This window comes from Amblyraja radiata, chromosome 13 (assembly GCF_010909765.2).
Source record: "Amblyraja radiata isolate CabotCenter1 chromosome 13, sAmbRad1.1.pri, whole genome shotgun sequence".
Lineage (NCBI taxonomy): Eukaryota > Metazoa > Chordata > Chondrichthyes > Rajiformes > Rajidae > Amblyraja > Amblyraja radiata.
Genome location: NC_045968.1, coordinates 12,208,325 through 12,226,413, shown reverse-complemented (window position 1 = coordinate 12,226,413; position 18,089 = coordinate 12,208,325). Strand labels below are relative to the sequence as shown.

The 18,089-nt window shown below is 45.9% G+C and overlaps 1 protein-coding gene across 1 annotated transcript in view; it reads left to right on the top strand.

Moving 5' to 3' along the window:
- Positions 1-18,089, top strand: part of kcnab1 (potassium voltage-gated channel subfamily A member regulatory beta subunit 1) — a 125,358-nt gene that overhangs the window by 97,783 nt on the left and 9,486 nt on the right. Inside the window, exons 7-10 of the mRNA XM_033031230.1 lie at positions 1,653-1,696; positions 3,919-4,005; positions 9,037-9,122; positions 17,703-17,823. Coding sequence (XP_032887121.1) covers positions 1,653-1,696; positions 3,919-4,005; positions 9,037-9,122; positions 17,703-17,823 — 338 coding nt within the window. The remainder of the gene's footprint in view (positions 1-1,652; positions 1,697-3,918; positions 4,006-9,036; positions 9,123-17,702; positions 17,824-18,089) is intronic.

The following is an 18,089-nucleotide window of genomic DNA, read 5'->3' as shown; positions in this document are numbered from 1 at the left end:
TTCCTCTACATTAAAGACACTCCTTGCATTTCAAACCTCGTGCTTTGTTTTCCAAGTTCAGGGTTTGCTAATAAGTATTGATGCGCATGTTTGGTTTGCATTATTTTGATTTAAAATGAAACTGGCATTATAGTTCAGATAGTGCTGTGGCATTTATTTGGGTAACAGTGGCTTTGTGCGTGCATTGCTTTACATGGGCCTGTACTGTGTGTCACTACATCTGCCAACAATGAATGAAATGCAGGGGCTGCTCCTTGCCTTCTGGCTGCACTTCACACCCACCATACTCATCTTTGGACACCCTGTGCATAGGGGAGAGGGTTGAGCTGAAGATGTCATAGTGTCAGAGGTTATGGGGAGAAGGCAGGAGAATGGGGGTGAGGAGGGAGAGATAGATCAGCCATGATTGAATGGCAGAGTAGACTTGATGGGCCGAATGGCCTAATTCTTCTCCTATCTCTTATGATCTTATGAAGATAGAAACATAGAAAATAAGTGCAGGTGTAGGCCATTCGGCCCTTCGAGCCTGTACCGCCATTCAATATGATCATGGCTGATCATCCAACTCAGTATCCTGTACCTGCCTTCTCTCCATCCCTTTAGCCACAAGGGCCACATCTAACTCCCTCTTAAATATAGCCAATGAACTGGCCTCAACTACCTTCTGTGGCAGAGAATTCCAGAGATTCACCACTCTCTGTGTGAAAAATGTTTTTCTCATCTCGGTCCTAAAAGATTTCCCCCCTTATCCTTAAACTGTGACCTCTTGTTCTGGACTTCCCCAACATCGGGAACAATCTTCCTGCATCTAGCCTGTCCAACCCCTTAAGAATTTTGTAAGTTTCTATAAGATCCCCCCTCAATCTTCTAAATTCTAGCAAGTACAAGCCGAGTCTATCCAGTCATTCTTCATATGAAAGTCCTGACATCCCAGGAATCAGTCTGGGTCCTGGTTGGGTTGCTCCTGGGCCTGGCCAAGCTGGCCATCTGCGTGTCACGGCGCCAGGAGGAAGAGGGCTCTGCCCGAGCCGGCTGCCTGCCGCTTTTCCGGGGTTACGTCCGCGCCCGGATGGTACTTGAGAGGGTCTACGTGCTGGTGGGGGACGTCCGGGACCTCTGGGCACCGCGGGGGGTGGAACGTATCCATGACGAGGATGGCAATGCAGTTGTTTGAAGATTTAGTGATTAGAAAATTTGTTGATTTGCCTGATGGAGGTGTGTGTGTGTTACCACTGTTTTGGTTCATAAATATCATTTTTTTAAAAATAATAATTCGATAAAATATTTTGATTTTTTTTTTTAAATGTTTGCGATCTGAAAAGCCATCAGAACATTTCTTTGCAAATCGGTCTCTGAACCGAAAGCCTTGATGAATGCGATTGACCTAATTACTATGGCAGACAAAAAGCTGGAGAAACTCAGCGGGTGAGGCAGCATCTATGGAGCGAAGGAATGGGTGACGTTTCGGGTCGAGACCCAAGGCCTCACCCGCTGAGTTTCTCCAGCTTTTTGCCTTCCATCGATTTTTCCAGCATCTGCAGTTCTTTCTTAAGCAACCTAATTATTATCTTCGGCGACTGAAAGTGTCAGATTTTATTTGAGGTTTTATTGATGTGCGCAAACGATTAACAAGTCTTAAATCTCGTCCGCAGGGCCGAGACGGAGAGAGGTCTTTCACGGAAGCATATCATTGAAGGTATATAACATGCGGCAGAGCCTAATTCACTCACTACTTGACTATTTGCCTCTGATTGTGTGAAGCTGTTTGCTGCGCTGTGTTATGTACCAGTGTCAGTATGCCACAGCTGTCACGATGCAATTATGCTGCTTATTGGAAGAGCGGATATAAATATTGTACCAGGGACTTTAAGGGATAATGATCCATCCTCAGTGTGTGATGGTCTTGTATCTGTAGCACTGATCCGCCCACTCATGTGCGGTTAGATGGATTGTGGTCGTGACAGCGTTTCTCTGTAGTGTAGGTTGATGTATTCAGACTCTGCACAATGCTTGCATGGAAATATGAATACAGGCTCTTGGAGGGTTTAACTTTTTCGTTGCCTGTACCAGGCACCTGTTTTCAGCAAAGGAGTTTAGAAGGATGAGGGGGGGGGGGGGGGCACCTCATTGAGAATGGGTTCATCCTAGGATCTGACGGAAATCTTCCCAGGAATGAGTGGGTTAACTTATGATGGGCGTTTGTCGGCACTGGGACTGAACACCCTGGAGTTTAGAAGGATGAGGGGGTGGGGGATCTCATTGAAACATACAAAATAGTGAAAGGCTTGGATAGAGTGGATGCGGAGAGGATGTTTCCACCAGTGGGAGAGTCTAAGACCAGAGATCATAGCCTCAGAATTAAAGGACGTACCTTTGGAAAGAAGATAAGGAGAAATTTATTTACTCAAAGGTTTGGTGAATCTGTGGATTCATTGCCACAGACAACAGCAGACAGCAAGTCAATGGATATTTTTAAGGCAGAGATTGACAGATTCTTGATGAGCGGTTATGGGGGGGAAGGCAGGAGAATGGGGTTGAGAGGGAATTGATAGATCAGCCATGATTGAATGGCGGAGCTCTGCTCCTAGAACCTATGAGCTTATGATGCTGTGCAGTTGAGTTCAGTTTAGTTGAGAGATACAGCCACGGAAACTGGCTATACAACCCACTGACTCTACGCCCATCATCGGTCACCCTTTTACACACTAGGTCTACGTATCCCACTTTCTCATCCACTCCCTACACACTAGCAGGTAATTTCACAGAAGCCAATCATCCTACAAAACCTGCACATCTTTAGGATGTGATAGGAAGAAACCCCACAGGGAGAGCTTGCAAACTCCACACAGACAGCGCCCGAGCTCAGGATCGAACCCGGGTCTCTGGGGCTGTGAGGCAGTGGCTCTACCAGCTGCGCCACACCAACTTAGATGGCAGGGATCATATTGATAATTAGAGAATGCCCTCATATTGACAATAGGATAAGGCCACGGGCCTATCTTCAATCCCCTTTCCTCTCTTAAAGAAAAGCTTTGTAACAAAGTGAGATGATCAATTGCTCTCACAGATATTGTGCCAGTTGATTCAAAGCTAAGTGACAAGCATGAAGCTGGAGCTGCACCGTAGCCACAAAAACCATCCTTAAACCCGAAACTTCACCTATTCCTTTTTCCCCAGTGATGTTGTCTGACCGGCTGAGTTACTCCAGCACTTTGTGTCTGTCTGCAGTTTAGACCAGTACCAGTCCGGGCAGGTACTGTACATGGAAAACCATGCTTTAGAGGGACGTGGGACAAATGCAGGTAAATGGGACTAGCTTGGATGGGGCATCTTGGTTGCCATGGATGAGTCGGGCCGAAGGGCCAGTTTCCGTGCTGTTTGACTGTGACGTGAAGGAGGCAGTTTAAAAGCCATAGGGAAATCGTAAAATATATCCCATAAAATATGTTGGGGGCGTCTATTATGCAGAAATACAAGAAAAACTGTGCAGAAGGTTATTGCAGTCAGGAACGATAGTGTTGTGGACAAAAACTGCTGGAGTGACTCAGCAGGACAGGCAGCATCTCCGGAGAGAAGGAATGGGTGATGTTTCGGGTCGAGACCCTTCTTCAGACTGAGAGTCAGGGGAGAGGGAAATAACAGAAGGAGGGTCTCGACCCGAAACGCCACCTATTCCTTCTCTGCGGAGATGCTGCCAGTCCCGCGGAGTTACTCCAGCATTTTTATTGTCTATCTTCGGTTTAAGCCAGCATCTGCAGTTCCTTCCTACACGTGATAGTGTTGTAATTTGTGGAACATGGTGAACATTGACTGCGACACACCCCCAGCCATTGACGGTGCAAGAGGTGGCAGCGTTATAGTCTGGGCGCCCACGGTTACTGACAGAATGCACACCTTTCCATTTTGTGTTGCTTCTAGGTTTAAAGGCTTCTCTGAAGCGAATGCAACTGGAGTATGTTGACGTCGTGTTTGCCAACCGACCAGACACCAACACTCCGATGGAAGGTCAGTGATGCTCCCTCTCAAAGCCCAACGTACTCTTGTTTATGTGTCATTCCTAACTGTTACTGTATGTCATGTTGTCACTTTCGGGCGGAGCACCATGACAAATTCCTTGTATGTGAATACTTGGCCAATAAACTTAAACTTACTCACTTACTTACTTGACCTGCCTATACGCTCTCAAACAGGGTGGCAAAAGTGAACCTCCAAAATCTATTTATTAATCACGCAAGCCCTTAAATGTATTATCATTAGCCCTGATATTAACTCAATATGAAAACCTACATGATCACAGGGAGAACGTACGTCTTCCCCACCCCCCACCCCATTACAATCCTGACCAGAAACATTACCTATCCATGTTCTCCAGAGATGCTGCCTGAACACAAAGTTACTCCAGTACTTTGTGCGGGTTTTTTTTGTAAACAGCACCTGCAGTTTCTCATGTCTTATTCATTAATAATCTTATGAAGTGTCCACTGGGCAGGAAAATAAGGAATTTTCCAGTTTTCTGTCTGCACCCATACTGACAATGACCTTGTGTTCTTTACAAGAAGGCTGTTATAGAAATGCCAAAGATCTTATAGAGGTGTAGAAAATCATGAGAGGAATAGATCGGGTGGATGCATCATGCCCAGAGAAGGTTAATCGAGAACCAGGGGACATAAGTTTAAGTTTAAGGTGAAGGGGAAACAATTTAATGGGAATCTGAGGGGTAACGTTTTCACACCAAAGGTAGTGGAGGTATAAAATGAGCTGCCAGAGGAGGCAGGGACCATCCCAATGTTTAAGATGCATGTAGATAGGTACACGGATAGGACAGGTTAGGATGGATATGGGCCAAACACGGGCAGGTGGGACTAGTTTAGCTGGGACAAGTTGGGCCGAAGGGCCTGTTTCCACGCTGTATCTCGGACTCGAAAGAGAGTAGATACGGTTAGTTTAATCATAGTAATTGAAAAGGTAGATTGAGGAATAAAGATGAAAAGCTAGAAGTGAGCTCCTGAAAGCGACTAGATTGGAATGGTCTTCACTGGTTGAGATATAATTCAATTGGCGGAGGGAGCAATGTTTGAGATACTTTTGTTGGTATTCTTCAGGGGCCTCTTAATTAACAGCCCAATAAGTGCGATGTAGCTGGGGGAAAAAACCAACATAATAGTCAGTCATTGAGAATCGTGGAATCAATTAATGTGTGGAAGCCAGACATGAGAAATGAAATGGAGAATAAATGTAAGTGAGATATTATATAGCACAGCGACATCAAGGAATACTGGGAAGCTGACGAGGTCAATCAGATTGTACAAATGGCTCAGGGCCATGTGATTAAAATCTAACCATGCCACCCCTTGGGAAAGACTTGCCAGAGTGTGTGTGTGGGCCTGGCTCGTACTGACTTGATCTTGCTGTATCCTCTGTACAGCCACTGCTGTCCTCACCTAGTGTTCCAAAACTGAACACTTTATCCCTTCGTCAGTGCCTCATCCCCAGCCAACAATGGGCCATTGTGGGCTCCACCATTCCTTGGTCACCTGTTGCCGCCCCTGATTAGTTCTGGCCTTTTCCTACCTCCTGTTCCCTCTCCTCTACTTACAGTCTGAAGAAGGGTCTCGACCCGAAACGTCACCCATCCTTTCCCTCCAGAAGACGATGCCTGACCCGCTGAGTTACTCCAGCATTTTGTGTCTACGTATCTTCGGTGTATACCAGCATCTGCAGTTCCTTAACACATAATACTCTTAAGACGTTGATGAAGCCGCATGTGGAGTATTGTGCATTTCCTTTCAACTTTGACCTCTCACTAGATAGTTATGCCCTCCAGTATTTAATTTTTCCATCCGGGGTAAATGGTCCTGACTGTCGACTCAGCTCTGCCTCTCATCATTATATTTGATTAAAATCATGTTAATACGTCATAGAAGTGAAATTAGGCCATTCGGCCCATCGATTCTTCTCCACTAATCACTCATGGCTGATCTAGTTTTCCCTCGACCCCAAAACTATCACTTGCACAACATCGGTTGCCTGATTTATTGTTGACAAAGTACATTAAATAGTCTGGATTTATTATATGTTTAAAAAAAACTAGAACGATGAATGCAATGTGCTATTTATGCACCACTAAATTGTCCCTAGTGTGTAGGACAGTGCTAGTGTTTGGGATGATCGCTGGTTAGCACGGATTCAGTGGGCCGAAGGGTCCGTTTCCACACTGTATCCCTTAAGTTTAATTAAAGTCTGAAGTCTATATTCAGTGAAGATAGACACAAAATGCTGGAGTAACTCAGCGGGACAGGCAGCAGCTCTGGATAGAAGGAATGGGTGACGCTTCAGGTCAAGACCCTTCTTCAGACTCCGTTTCGGGTTGAGACCCTTCTTCAGAATGGTTATTTTCCCTCAACCTGAATTGATCATCATCTTCCACAGCAGCCATTAATAGTCCCTGGTCTTTGCTGAGGCACCAAGTCCTTTCATCAGCAGCCCGGAGGGGATAGTCACACAGCAGGAGCAGCCTTCATTTGGCAAACTGCGGCAGCAGAAGGTAGCAAGCAACCTGTTCAAACCCGCAGTGATGTCAAGCTCTCCAATGTACAGTTGCCTTTTCAAGGTGCCATTGTCACTCCTAGATACCCAGCTGCCTCAGATAGGACACAGATAAAACAGAGCTGAAGAAGGGTCTTCAACCTGAGACATTATCTCCATTTCTCCTTCCACACACATGCCGAGTGTTTCCAGCACTTGCTGTTTATATTCTAACAGATTTCTAACAGTATTCGATTTTCATTTATTGAGTTCAATAGTTCAATGGGACTTTATTGGATCATGTACCTGGGAACAGTGATATTCCCATTTTGCCTTCCAGTTCAGTAAAATCTCAAGGACCGAATTCACACCTACTTATCCCTTTCAACACCCCCCCCCCTCCCCCCTCTATTCCTTCCTCCAGCTTCACAATTCATGCCTCTTCTATCCTTACACCCTATCTCACACTATTTGTCTTTACATCTCTGGCCTTTGTCCAACCATCTGCCAAACACCATCACCACCCCCCTCCCCTCCCTGTCACCGCTATCCACCTATCACTTGCCACGCTCTGCCCTGCCCCTCCTCTCCTCCAGCTTTCCTCCGCACACCCCACCCCCAACTACGATCAGTCTGAAGAAGAGTCCCGATCCGAAACGTCACCTATCCATGTTCTCCAGGGATGCTGCCTGACCCGCTGACTTACTCCAGCACTTTGGATCTTTTTTGAGTAAAACATCTTGCTAGTTCTGCGCTGGTATAATACAAATGTAAAGAGTAGGAAGGAACTGCAGGCGCTGGTTTAAAAAGAAGATAGACACAAAAAGCTGGAGTAGCTCAGTAGGTCAGACTGTATCTCTGGAGAAATGAAATAGGTGACGTTTCGGGTCTGGAAGAAGGGTCTCGACCCATAATGTCAACTATTCCTTTTCTCCAGAAATGCTGCCTGACCCGCTGAGTTATTCCAGCTTTTTGTATCTATAAAATACAAACATAAAACCCAGACTATTAGAGAACATAAAGTTGCTGGAGTAACTCAACAGGTCAGGCAGCATCTCTGGAGAGTGTGGATGGGTGACGTTTCTGGTCAAGACCATTCTCTAGACATTATACATTGCAGCTGGCAGAAATATACTCTGATATCTGCTTTCTGCCACCTTGCTGGAGTGTAAAGTTCCTTCTGGATGCCAGCTGAGTTTCACTGAGAACGCTCCTTGCCTTAGGATATGTGAGCTTCCTCCAGGTTTAGTCCAGCATTATTACCTATCTTTGATCATTACTGAGGGAACAGCATCCCCTGGTGGCTGCAGTAGTCAGGTGCAGCAAATTGAACACAGATCTTGATAACTGGCTCGAAGGGCCAAATGCCCTGCTCCTGTTCCATATCCTACTGTTTATGTACCCATTTGAGTGGGCTGTTTTTAAAGCACTCCATTAGAGTAAAGAAAACAACTCTTCCAAAGTTTTCAAGGGTGGCACGGTGGCGCAGTGGTAGAGTTGCTGCCTTACAGCATCAGAGACCTGACTATGGGTGCTGTCTGTACAGACTTTGTACGTTCTCCCCCTAACCCCGTGGATTTTCTCTGGGTGCTCCGGCTTCCTCCCACACTCCAACAATGTACGGGTTTGTAGGTTAATTGGCTTGGTATAAATGAGTAGGGTGCGGAGATCACTGCTCGGTGCGGGCTCGGTGGGCGTAAGGCCCTGTTTCCGTGCTGTATCTCAAGACTAAACTAAACTAGATTAAACTGCATAGCCATAATGTCGATGTCACAAAATTAATTTTGTTCCGGGGTTTGAAGCTGATGAACTGTTGAATTTAGACCCAAAGTGCCGGAGTAACTCAGCGGGTCAGGCAGCATCTCTGGAGATAAAGGATGGGTGATGTTTCAGGTTGGGACCCTTCCTCAGACACAAACTGTTGAATTTGTTCATTTACAATGTGCAGTGGCAGATAGCAACCAATAATATCACGCATCAAACTGGACTTGTATATCTTGATAGCTTTCTATGAGCAGCATTGTTGTGAAAAGTTCAACAAAACCCAAAGCCAGCCCTGGGCATCTGGTCACATCTCATTTTATTTAAAATGGCTCTAGCAAAGGATGAGCTCAGATCAGAACAATCCAACCACCTGCCTCTCAGTAACCCATCCCAACAGAGTCAGCCTGCCATGCTTTAGCCTGCCTCTCCCCTCTTCCTTCTCTCCTCCCCCACAACCAACTACTGACCCGAAACGTCACCTATCCATGTTCTCCTGAGATGCCGCCTGACCCGCTGAGTTACTCCGGCACTTTGTATCTTCTTCAGAAAAGTAAATAACAAATAACAAATGGATGTGCATTATTTTAGGTTTGCATTACTAGATATAGTATAAGTAACATTGACAATGGCACCAGCAACTGCAGACAGATCCACGCTCATCATTGCTGCGTTTCCCGTCACTTTCAGTTGACTTTTAATTTTGACCTTTTTGTTTTGTTCCCTCCACCCCTCCTGCCTGGGTGTTAGAGATTGTCCGGGCCATGTCGTACGTGATAAACCAAGGAATGGCCATGTACTGGGGCACCTCCCGATGGAGTGCCATGGAGATCATGGTAAGCATCTCTGAAATACTATCAGACGTAAATCCAAGCCTTGGATCGGGTGGATGTGGAGAGGATGTCTCCACTGGTGGGAGAATCTAGAACCAGAGGTCACAGCATCAGAATTAATGGACGCCCCTTTAGGAAGGAGATGAGGAGGAATTTCCTTAGTCAGAGGGCGGTGAATCTGCAGAACTCGTTGCCACAGAAGGCTGTGGAGGCCAAGTCAATAGTTATTTTGAAGACAGAGATAGATAGATTTTTGATTAGTGCGGGTGTCAGGGGTTATGGGGAGAAAGCAGGAGAATGGGGTTAGGAGGGAGAGATAGATCAGCCATGATTGAATGGCGGAGAACACTTGATGGGCTGAATGGCCTAATTCTGCTCATATCACTTATGTCTTCATCTTGCGTTGTAGGCAGCTGAGGTTATGTAACGCCCTCCAGGCGCTGTAGCTAGTTCAATGTGCTGTTGTCGAGGGCAGTGAGGCCTACCCCTCCACCAGGGGGGCGGAGGACAGCGCAGTCGAATGTGACGTGCTGCACTGTTTGCTGGCCTGCTCCACACATGCAGGCTGCTGAGGCAGCAGCAGAAATATCACTTATGATATTCACAACACACACTTCTAAAGTTGCAAATGGCCATTTATAATTTCAGACAGATACTAAAACTCAGTAGCATTGACTCTAATCTGCGTAAATTGTGCTCAAGACATCACAAAGTGCTGGAGTAACTCAGCGGGTCAGGCAGCATCTCTGGAGAAAAAGGATGGGCGACGTTTCAGGTCGGAACCCTTCTTAGGACCCGAACCCAAAATGTCACCCATCCTTCTCTCCAAAGATGCTATCTGACCCGTTGGCGTGGCCCTGTCCAGTCGCCGTTGAGGCAGCTCCGCGAAAATTGTGTGTTTTTAACTTTTATGTTTCTTTTTAACTTATTTCTACGTTCTAACTCCCTAGTACTAGCAATGTTACAAAATTTTGAGATTTAAAAAATCAAGTCTGCAATTTATCCCATCAGATAAAGCATAAAAATAAGTTTAATTTGACACCAAATTCACTTTCATATCTCAAGTATTTAAAAAGTTATGGCCATTTTCATACTCGGAAATGAGCATCTTGTTTCCTATTGATTTTCTATGGACATAACAAAAAAGCTGTGATCGTGAACAGTCAAAAGCCCATAACTTTCTTAAAAATTAAGAGAACTGAATGAAATTTTCAGTTATCATCGATTGAAGCATTCTGAAACAAATATAAAATAATCTTACTTGGATGACCTGAAATTAAAGCATATAATTAGTTAGTTACCTAATTGTAGCTAATTTCATACTTCAATTACTAGATCTAAACATCTATCCATTTCTTAATAAATGATTAACATTTTTAAATAGCCTAAATGTCCAAATAATATTCACAAATAATTCACAATAAAACATGATTTTTAAATCTCATTTACATTAATTTATAGACCAAATGGAAGGAATTTAGTGTTCAATGTAAATAAATGCCCATTTAAATCAGCTTTCCAGTGGGTCCCTGTGAACGCACTGGTTTAGAACGTTCACATTGCGGTAGATTTGTGCCCCAAATGCCCAGAAAAATACTGCGGGATATAGTGGGCCCAAAATGAGCTACTCGCAATATTAAACTTTGTATAAAGGGATCTTTAGAAGCCCTTTTTAATGTAAAAATATACAGCTTACCTTCAATTGTCTGCTTTATGAGACCCTGCGGTTGCTGGTGGTCGCGGGTTTAGAGATTGATTTTTAAACTATTATAACTATTATTCAAGGCCTTTAAAACTAATAATAGCTTTTGCGACGGGGTCTTTCAGCGATTTTTCGTTAATATTTTACAAGGCTTGGGCTTTCTTCGATTGGAACAGCCTAGAGAAAATCGCGTTTTAAACCCGCCCCCTCTAAACGGCGCCAAAATCGCGCACACCCGCAGCGACAGATTTTCAGCGACGCTTCAGGTAGGCTTTGCAACATACCTACTAGTACTAACAAAGTATGACAGGGAAACCCTCTTAAATCTAAACTCCAGGGCAAACAGAGACTTTTTAAACTCTGTACTTACTGATCCAGCATGGCCAGCAGAGATCAGCAGAAGCTGCTGCAACAATGGGAGCTCGACTGCAAGGAAAACCCGGAGAAAACATCGAGGGAAGCGGGGGGGGATTCGGAATAGGCTGAAAGCCCAAGCCTTTCGTCCACCTCTGCCCAGCATTCTTCTGGCGAATGTCCAGTCCCTGGAAAACAAGCTGGATGACCTCAGGGCGAGGGTCAGATTCCAGCGGGACATAAGGGACTGCAACATCCTCTGCCTGACTGAAACATGGCTGACCTCGCTGATTCCGGATCAGGTAATCTGCCCAACCGAGTCCTTCACTGTCCACCGTGCTGACAGAACAGAAGCATCTGGGAAATCCAAGGGTGGAGGAGTCTGCTTCATGACCAATAACAACTGGTGCACCCCTGGAAATATCAAGATGCTTTCCCGTTCCTGCTCGCCGGACCTGGAGCACCTGACGATCTCATGCCGCCCATTCTACCTTCCCCGGGAGTTTGGCTCAGTGATCGTCACAGCCGTCTACATTCCACCGCAGGCGGACACCGACATGGCACTATCGGCCCTACACGATGTGCTATGTCGACATCAAAACAAGTACCCGGATGCGGCTATGGTGGTGGCTGGAGATTTTAATAAATCAAATCTCAAGAAGGTCATGCCGAACTTCTACCAACACATCACGTGTGCCACCAGGGGGGAGAGAACTTTGGACCACTGCTACACACCATTCAGGAAAGGCTACAAGGCCGTTTCACTCCCTCCCCTAGGAAAATCTGACCACGCTGCCATTTTCCTGTTGCCGGAGTATAAACAGAGGATAGTTCGGGAAGCGGTAGAGACGAGGGACGTAAAGCGGTGGTCCGACCAGTCAGAGGCCATGCTGCAAGATGCACTGAGTGATGTCGACTGGAATATGTTCGAAGCAAGTTCCAGTGACGTCAGTGAGTTCGCGGAAGCAGTCACGGACTTCATCGCAACAGTAACCGACAACATCGTCCCCACGGTAAGGGTAAGCACCTTTCCGAACCAAAAACCCTGGGTAGACAGGTCTGTTCGTGTGGCCCTGAATGCTCGCACCGCTGCCTACAACTCGGGCCTGGCATCAGGAAACATGGACGTCTACAAGGCAGAGTCCTACCGACTGCGAAGGGCGGTGAAGGACGCAAAGAGAAGGTACAGAGGCAAGATGGAGTTACAGAAGGAGCAGCAGGACACCAGAAGCCTGTGGCAGGGGCTACGGATTGTAACCAACTACCGGAGCACCCCTTCCTCATCCGCAAGTGCCGGCACCTCGCTAGCTGATGACCTGAACTCCTTTTACGCTCGTTTCGAGAGGGGCAACACCACTCCAGGTCTGCCGACTATCGACAATACCGCCAGCGGGCTGGCTACCGAAGCTGAAGGGAAGAATGTGCAACATTCTCGCTGACCGAGCACGATGTGAGGAGGGCTCTGACACGGGTGAACACGAGAAAAGCTGCAGGCCCCGATGGCATCTCGGGGCGAGTACTCAAGTCCTGTGCTACGCAGCTAGCTCCAGTGCTCACTACATTATTCAACCTCTCCCTGGACAAGTCCGTGGTCCCTGCCTGCTTCAAAACATCCATCATTGTACCGGTACCAAAAAATGCCTCCCCAGCCTGTCTGAATGACTACCGTCCGGTGGCCCTTACCTCGGTAGTCATGAAATGCTTTGAGAGGCTGGTGAAGAAACACATCTGCGCCTTCCTCCCTCAGAACATGGACCCGTTGCAGTTCGCATACCGTCTGAACAGATCCACGGACGATGCGGTCTCCCAGATCTTGCACACCGCTCTCTCCCATCTGGACAGCCAGAAGGGGGGCTACGTGAGGATGCTGTTCATAGACTACAGTTCAGCCTTCAACACGATAGTCCCCACCAGACTGGCCGAGAAGCTAATGGAATTGGGGCTCAACACCTCCCTGTGTGCCTGGGTCCTGGACTTTCTCACCGCCAGGCCCCAGGTAGTCAAGATGGGAGGGAATACATCGAAGTCCCTCACCCTGAGCACAGGATCGCCCCAGGGTTGCGTCCTCAGCCCCCTATTGTACTCCCTGTACACACATGACTGTGTGGCTAGGTTCAGCTCCAACTCAATAATTAAGTTTGCTGATGACACTGTGGTGGTGGGCCTGATCTCAGACAACGACGAGAAGGCCTACCAGGAGGAGGTGGCTGATCTAGCACTCTGGTGCCAGGATAACAGCCTCCTCTTGAACATCAAAAAAATGAAGGAGCTGATCATGGACTTTAGGAGGGCACATCATCCGAGGACGTAAACTCCATTGAGGATAAATAGGGATCCTGTGGATAGGGTGAACTGTTTTAAATATCTGGGAGTCCACATCTCCGAGGATATGACATGGGCATCACACGCCTCAGCACTCGTGAGTAAGGCAAGGCAGCGCCTTTACCACCTCAGGCAATTGAGGAAATTCAGAGTGTCTCCGAGGATCCTCCAGTGCTTCTACGCAGCGGCGGTGGAAAGCATCTTGTCCGGGAACATTACCATCTGGTTTGGGAATTGCTCTGCCAAGGACAAGAAGGCTCTGCAGAGAGTAGTGCGTTCGGCCGAACGCACTATGGGAACTTCACTTGCCCCCCTGCAGGAACTATACATCAGGAGGTGCAACTCCAGAGCCAACAATATCATGAGAGACCCCTTCCACCCCTGCAACGGACTGTTCCAGCTGCTACGGTCAGGCAAACGCCTCCGTTGCCGGTGAGAACGGAGAGGTTGAGAAGGAGTTTCTTCCCAGAGGCCATTCGGACTGTAAACGCCTATCTCACCAAGGACTAACTCTACTGAACGTTTTTCCTTCCATTATTTATTATGTAAAAGAATATGTGTGTTATGATTGTGTTTATAGTTTGTTTGGTTGTTTGTCTTTTTGCACAAAAGTCCGCGAGCATTGCCACTTTCATTTCACTGCACATCTCGTATGTGTATGTGACAAATAAACATGACTTGACTTGACTTGAGTTACTCCAGCACTTTGTGTCTGTCTGTGAAATTACTTTCACTATAACCATATAATAACCATATAACAATTACAGCACGGAAACAGGCCATCTCGACCCTTCTAGTCCGTGCCGAACACATAATCTCCCCTAGTCCCATATACCTGCGCTCAGACCATAACCCTCCATTCCTTTCCCATCCATATAACTATCCATCCATCATGCCCGGAGCAGATATCGTGGGGCAATGGGTCCATTCCCATGCTGTGCTGTTCTATGCTCTAAATAATGGCACATTAACCCTAATCAACGCCAGTTCCTTCCTACATAAGTTGTGCTTAATCCATAAATAAAATACTATTAGTGTAGATTTCTTTTTTAAATTCTCATTAGTAAGTGTGTGAAAACTATTTTGGAATTGCAGTGTCGTTTAAGTAGTCTTGACAGAAATTCTTCATGCATTTAAAGGAATTTAGAGGCAGCAATTTAAATGTTTGCTATCAGCTCGTCACAATGTTATTTTAAGGCCTTGGCCTTTTCATCAGGCGCTAAAAAAAATCTATTTTGTCTGTCAGGATTAACTTCTTAAAATGAGCTTCCTTGCTTATTCAGAAGCCATCGTTTATCTATAAGCAGCAGAAAGCTGCTAATCCTCTGTCACTTCATTTAATTGGGCTTATTTCATGTGACGAAAATCCAAAAGTAGGCGTTTGCTGACTGTTCTTTACTAATTAACAATAGTCTCTTATGCAACACTTTCCAAATGAAATCCTGAACAGTAGAACAAAACGTTGCTGCAAATGTGTACCCACGTGAAATGGAGATATGGGACATAGCTGTTATAGGAAAGATGTAGTCAAGCTGGAAAGGGTGCAGAGAGGATTCACAAGGATGTTGTCAAGGCTCGAGGGCCTGAGCTATAAGGAGAAGTTGAGCAGGCTAATGGGCCTGTCCCACTAAGGCAACTCTTTCGGCAACTGCCAGGGACTAATGGAATTAGTCACCTACAACACCTACAACAACCTACGACAGCAAAAATTGTCACCAGGGTCCCTGAAAAATGTTCAACATGGACAGTCCCATTAGACTCTATTCCATGAAGCGCAGGAGGATGAGGGGTGATCTTATAGAGGTGTATAAAATCATGAGAGGAATGAATCGGGTAAACACTTATAGAAGACATAGGTTTAAGGTGAACAGGGAAAGATTTAATAGGAACCTGAACGGTAATATTTTTACACTAAGGGGTAATGGTGGGTGTATGGAACGAGCTGCCGGAGATGGTGAAGGCAAGTACCATCGCAATGTTTAAGGAACATTTAGACAGTTAAATGAGTGGGATAGGTTTAAAGGGATATGGGCCAAATGCAGGTAGGTGGGACTAGTGTAGATGGAACATGTTGATCAGCATGGGCAAGTTGGGCTGAAGGGCCTGTTTCCACGCTGTATAGATTGGCAATCTGGTTATAATGTTCCATCATGATGTATCCACGTTGGCTCATGGATGGGCCATGAACCCATCATGTTCCATGTATCTTCTCCCTTTCACCACTGACTGACCCCTCATTTCATTGTGATTGTAATTTATTATGTTAATTTCATTGTAATTGTAACTAATTTATTAGCCAAGTATGTAAACACACAAGGAATTTAGTTTGCCAAGTCATATAAAAAAGCAACAAGATACATAACAACATAAAAATTAAACATGGACTTAAACAGCCACCACAACGGCGTGTAAGAATCCCCAGGGCACACAGCATATGCGGAGACCCACAGCCATCAGTTCAATGTCCGGGCCACACGCACGCTCCTTCACCGTGATGCGACCAGAGTTGTATCTCCTCAGTCCCTGTCCGCCCGAAAAGTCAGAAAGCCGTCCACACTCGCACTAGACTCCGGGATGTCCTCATGGAGCCATGTCTCCGCAAAACGCCGTGATCACTGCACTCACGGCACTCCCTGTGAGTCCTCACCAGTGCAGGTAGCACGTCCATCTAGTTTTTACAGCGACCTCACATTCCCCACAGTGATGGAAGGCAAATAACGTATACCTTCTTTCCTCCTTTTCTCCGCGGTCGGGGTAATCGAAACTTCCGCAGTCGGGGTGATTGAAACTCCCGCGATCGGGGCGGTCAAAGCTCCTGTGGATGGAGCTCCCGTAGTCGATCCCGAACAAAGGGACCGCAGCTCCGCGATGTTAAAGCCGCAGTGCGGACGGAGATATACGAAACAGAAAAAGTCGCTTCTCCGTCGAGGGAAGAGATAAAAAAGGTTTCCCCCAACCCCCCGCCTAATACAAAAACTAAAGATAGATTAAAAACATACAAGTAACACAGTAACAAGAGAAGAGAAGGACAAGGCAGGCTGTTGGCAGGGCAGCCATATACCGCGCCTGCACTCTCCAACCTTACTTTCAATATCTTCTGCTCTTTCGGGGTTTTTTTTTTAACGTAGATTAATAAATTAAGACAAAGATGAAACGAGTTTCCAAAGGAAACAATTACAGATATTTACCCAATAAGTGATTTATTTGCAAGGGAATATTGTCTAATGTTTTGTCCTTCAGTTCCAATTTCTGAAATGCTGCTTTCAGAAGTTGTACACCAACAAGTTAGCCTCGTCACCCAATATCTCTGAGTATTGTTAGAGCCCACTTTGAATTTTCAGTCATCACAGCATGGAAACGGACCTGTCGGTGCAGACCAAGATGCCCCATCTACACTCGTCCCACCTGCCCGCGTCTGGCCCTTAGTCCACTAAACCTTTCCTATCCATGAACCTGTCAAGATGCAGCTTCATTATTTTAAATGTTGTTATAGTACGTGCTTCAACTACCTCCTCTGGCAGCTGGTTCCACATGTCCACTACCCTCTGTGTGAAATATTCTATGATAGTCTGGAAACGCACACCTCCAGGTTCAGGGACAGTTTCTTCCCAGCTGTTATCTGGGATGGCAACTGAATCATCCTACAACAACCAGAGAACAGTCCTGAACTAATATCTACCTCATCGGTGACCCTCGGACTATCCTTGATCGGACTTTGCTGGCTTAACCTTGCACTAAACGTTATTCCCTTATCAATAGACAATAGGTGCAGGAGCTCTCTCTTGAAAGTATCCAGAGAACTGGCCTCCACCACCCTCTGGCAGAGAATTCCACAGACTCACAACTCTCTATGTGAAAAAGTGTTTCCTAATCTCCATTCTAAATGGCTTACCCCTTACTCTTAAACAGTGGCCCCTGTTTCTGGACTCCCCCAACATCGGGAACATTATCAGGTATCGATACACTGTAAATGGATCGATTGTAATCATATATTGTCTTTCTTCTGACTGGATAACATGCAACAAAAGCGGAGTCAGGGGACATGGGGAGAAAGCAGGAACAGATAATCAGCCATGATCATATTGAATGGCAGTGCTGGCTCGAAAGGCCGAATGGCCTCCCTCTGATCCTATTGTCTATTGTCTATAAAAGCTTTTCACGGTACATGTGACAAAAAACTAAACACTGATTTTGCTTTCTTCTAGGAAGCCTATTCGGTGGCAAGACAATTTAATTTGATCCCTCCGGTCTGTGAGCAAGCTGAATATCATATTTTTCAGAGAGAAAAGATTGAGGTCCAGCTGCCTGAACTTTATCATAAAATCGGTGAGTGTTTGCATTGTACTGAGTGCAGTGGATGGAGCCTGCGATCCGGGCCTTGTCAAACTGCTCATTGTGGTCACAGCAGTAGTAATGATGAATTCAATGGTTGAGTATTTTCACCACTGCGGGAGATGATTGAAGCTATTCCATGCATTTATAAATTTACATTAAAAAATCCCAGACGAGCAAAACAGTTGGGTTGTGACTCAATATTTTAGCCCACGTTCCATTTACTGCTTCAGAATTATGAAGTATAGATGGGATTAAAT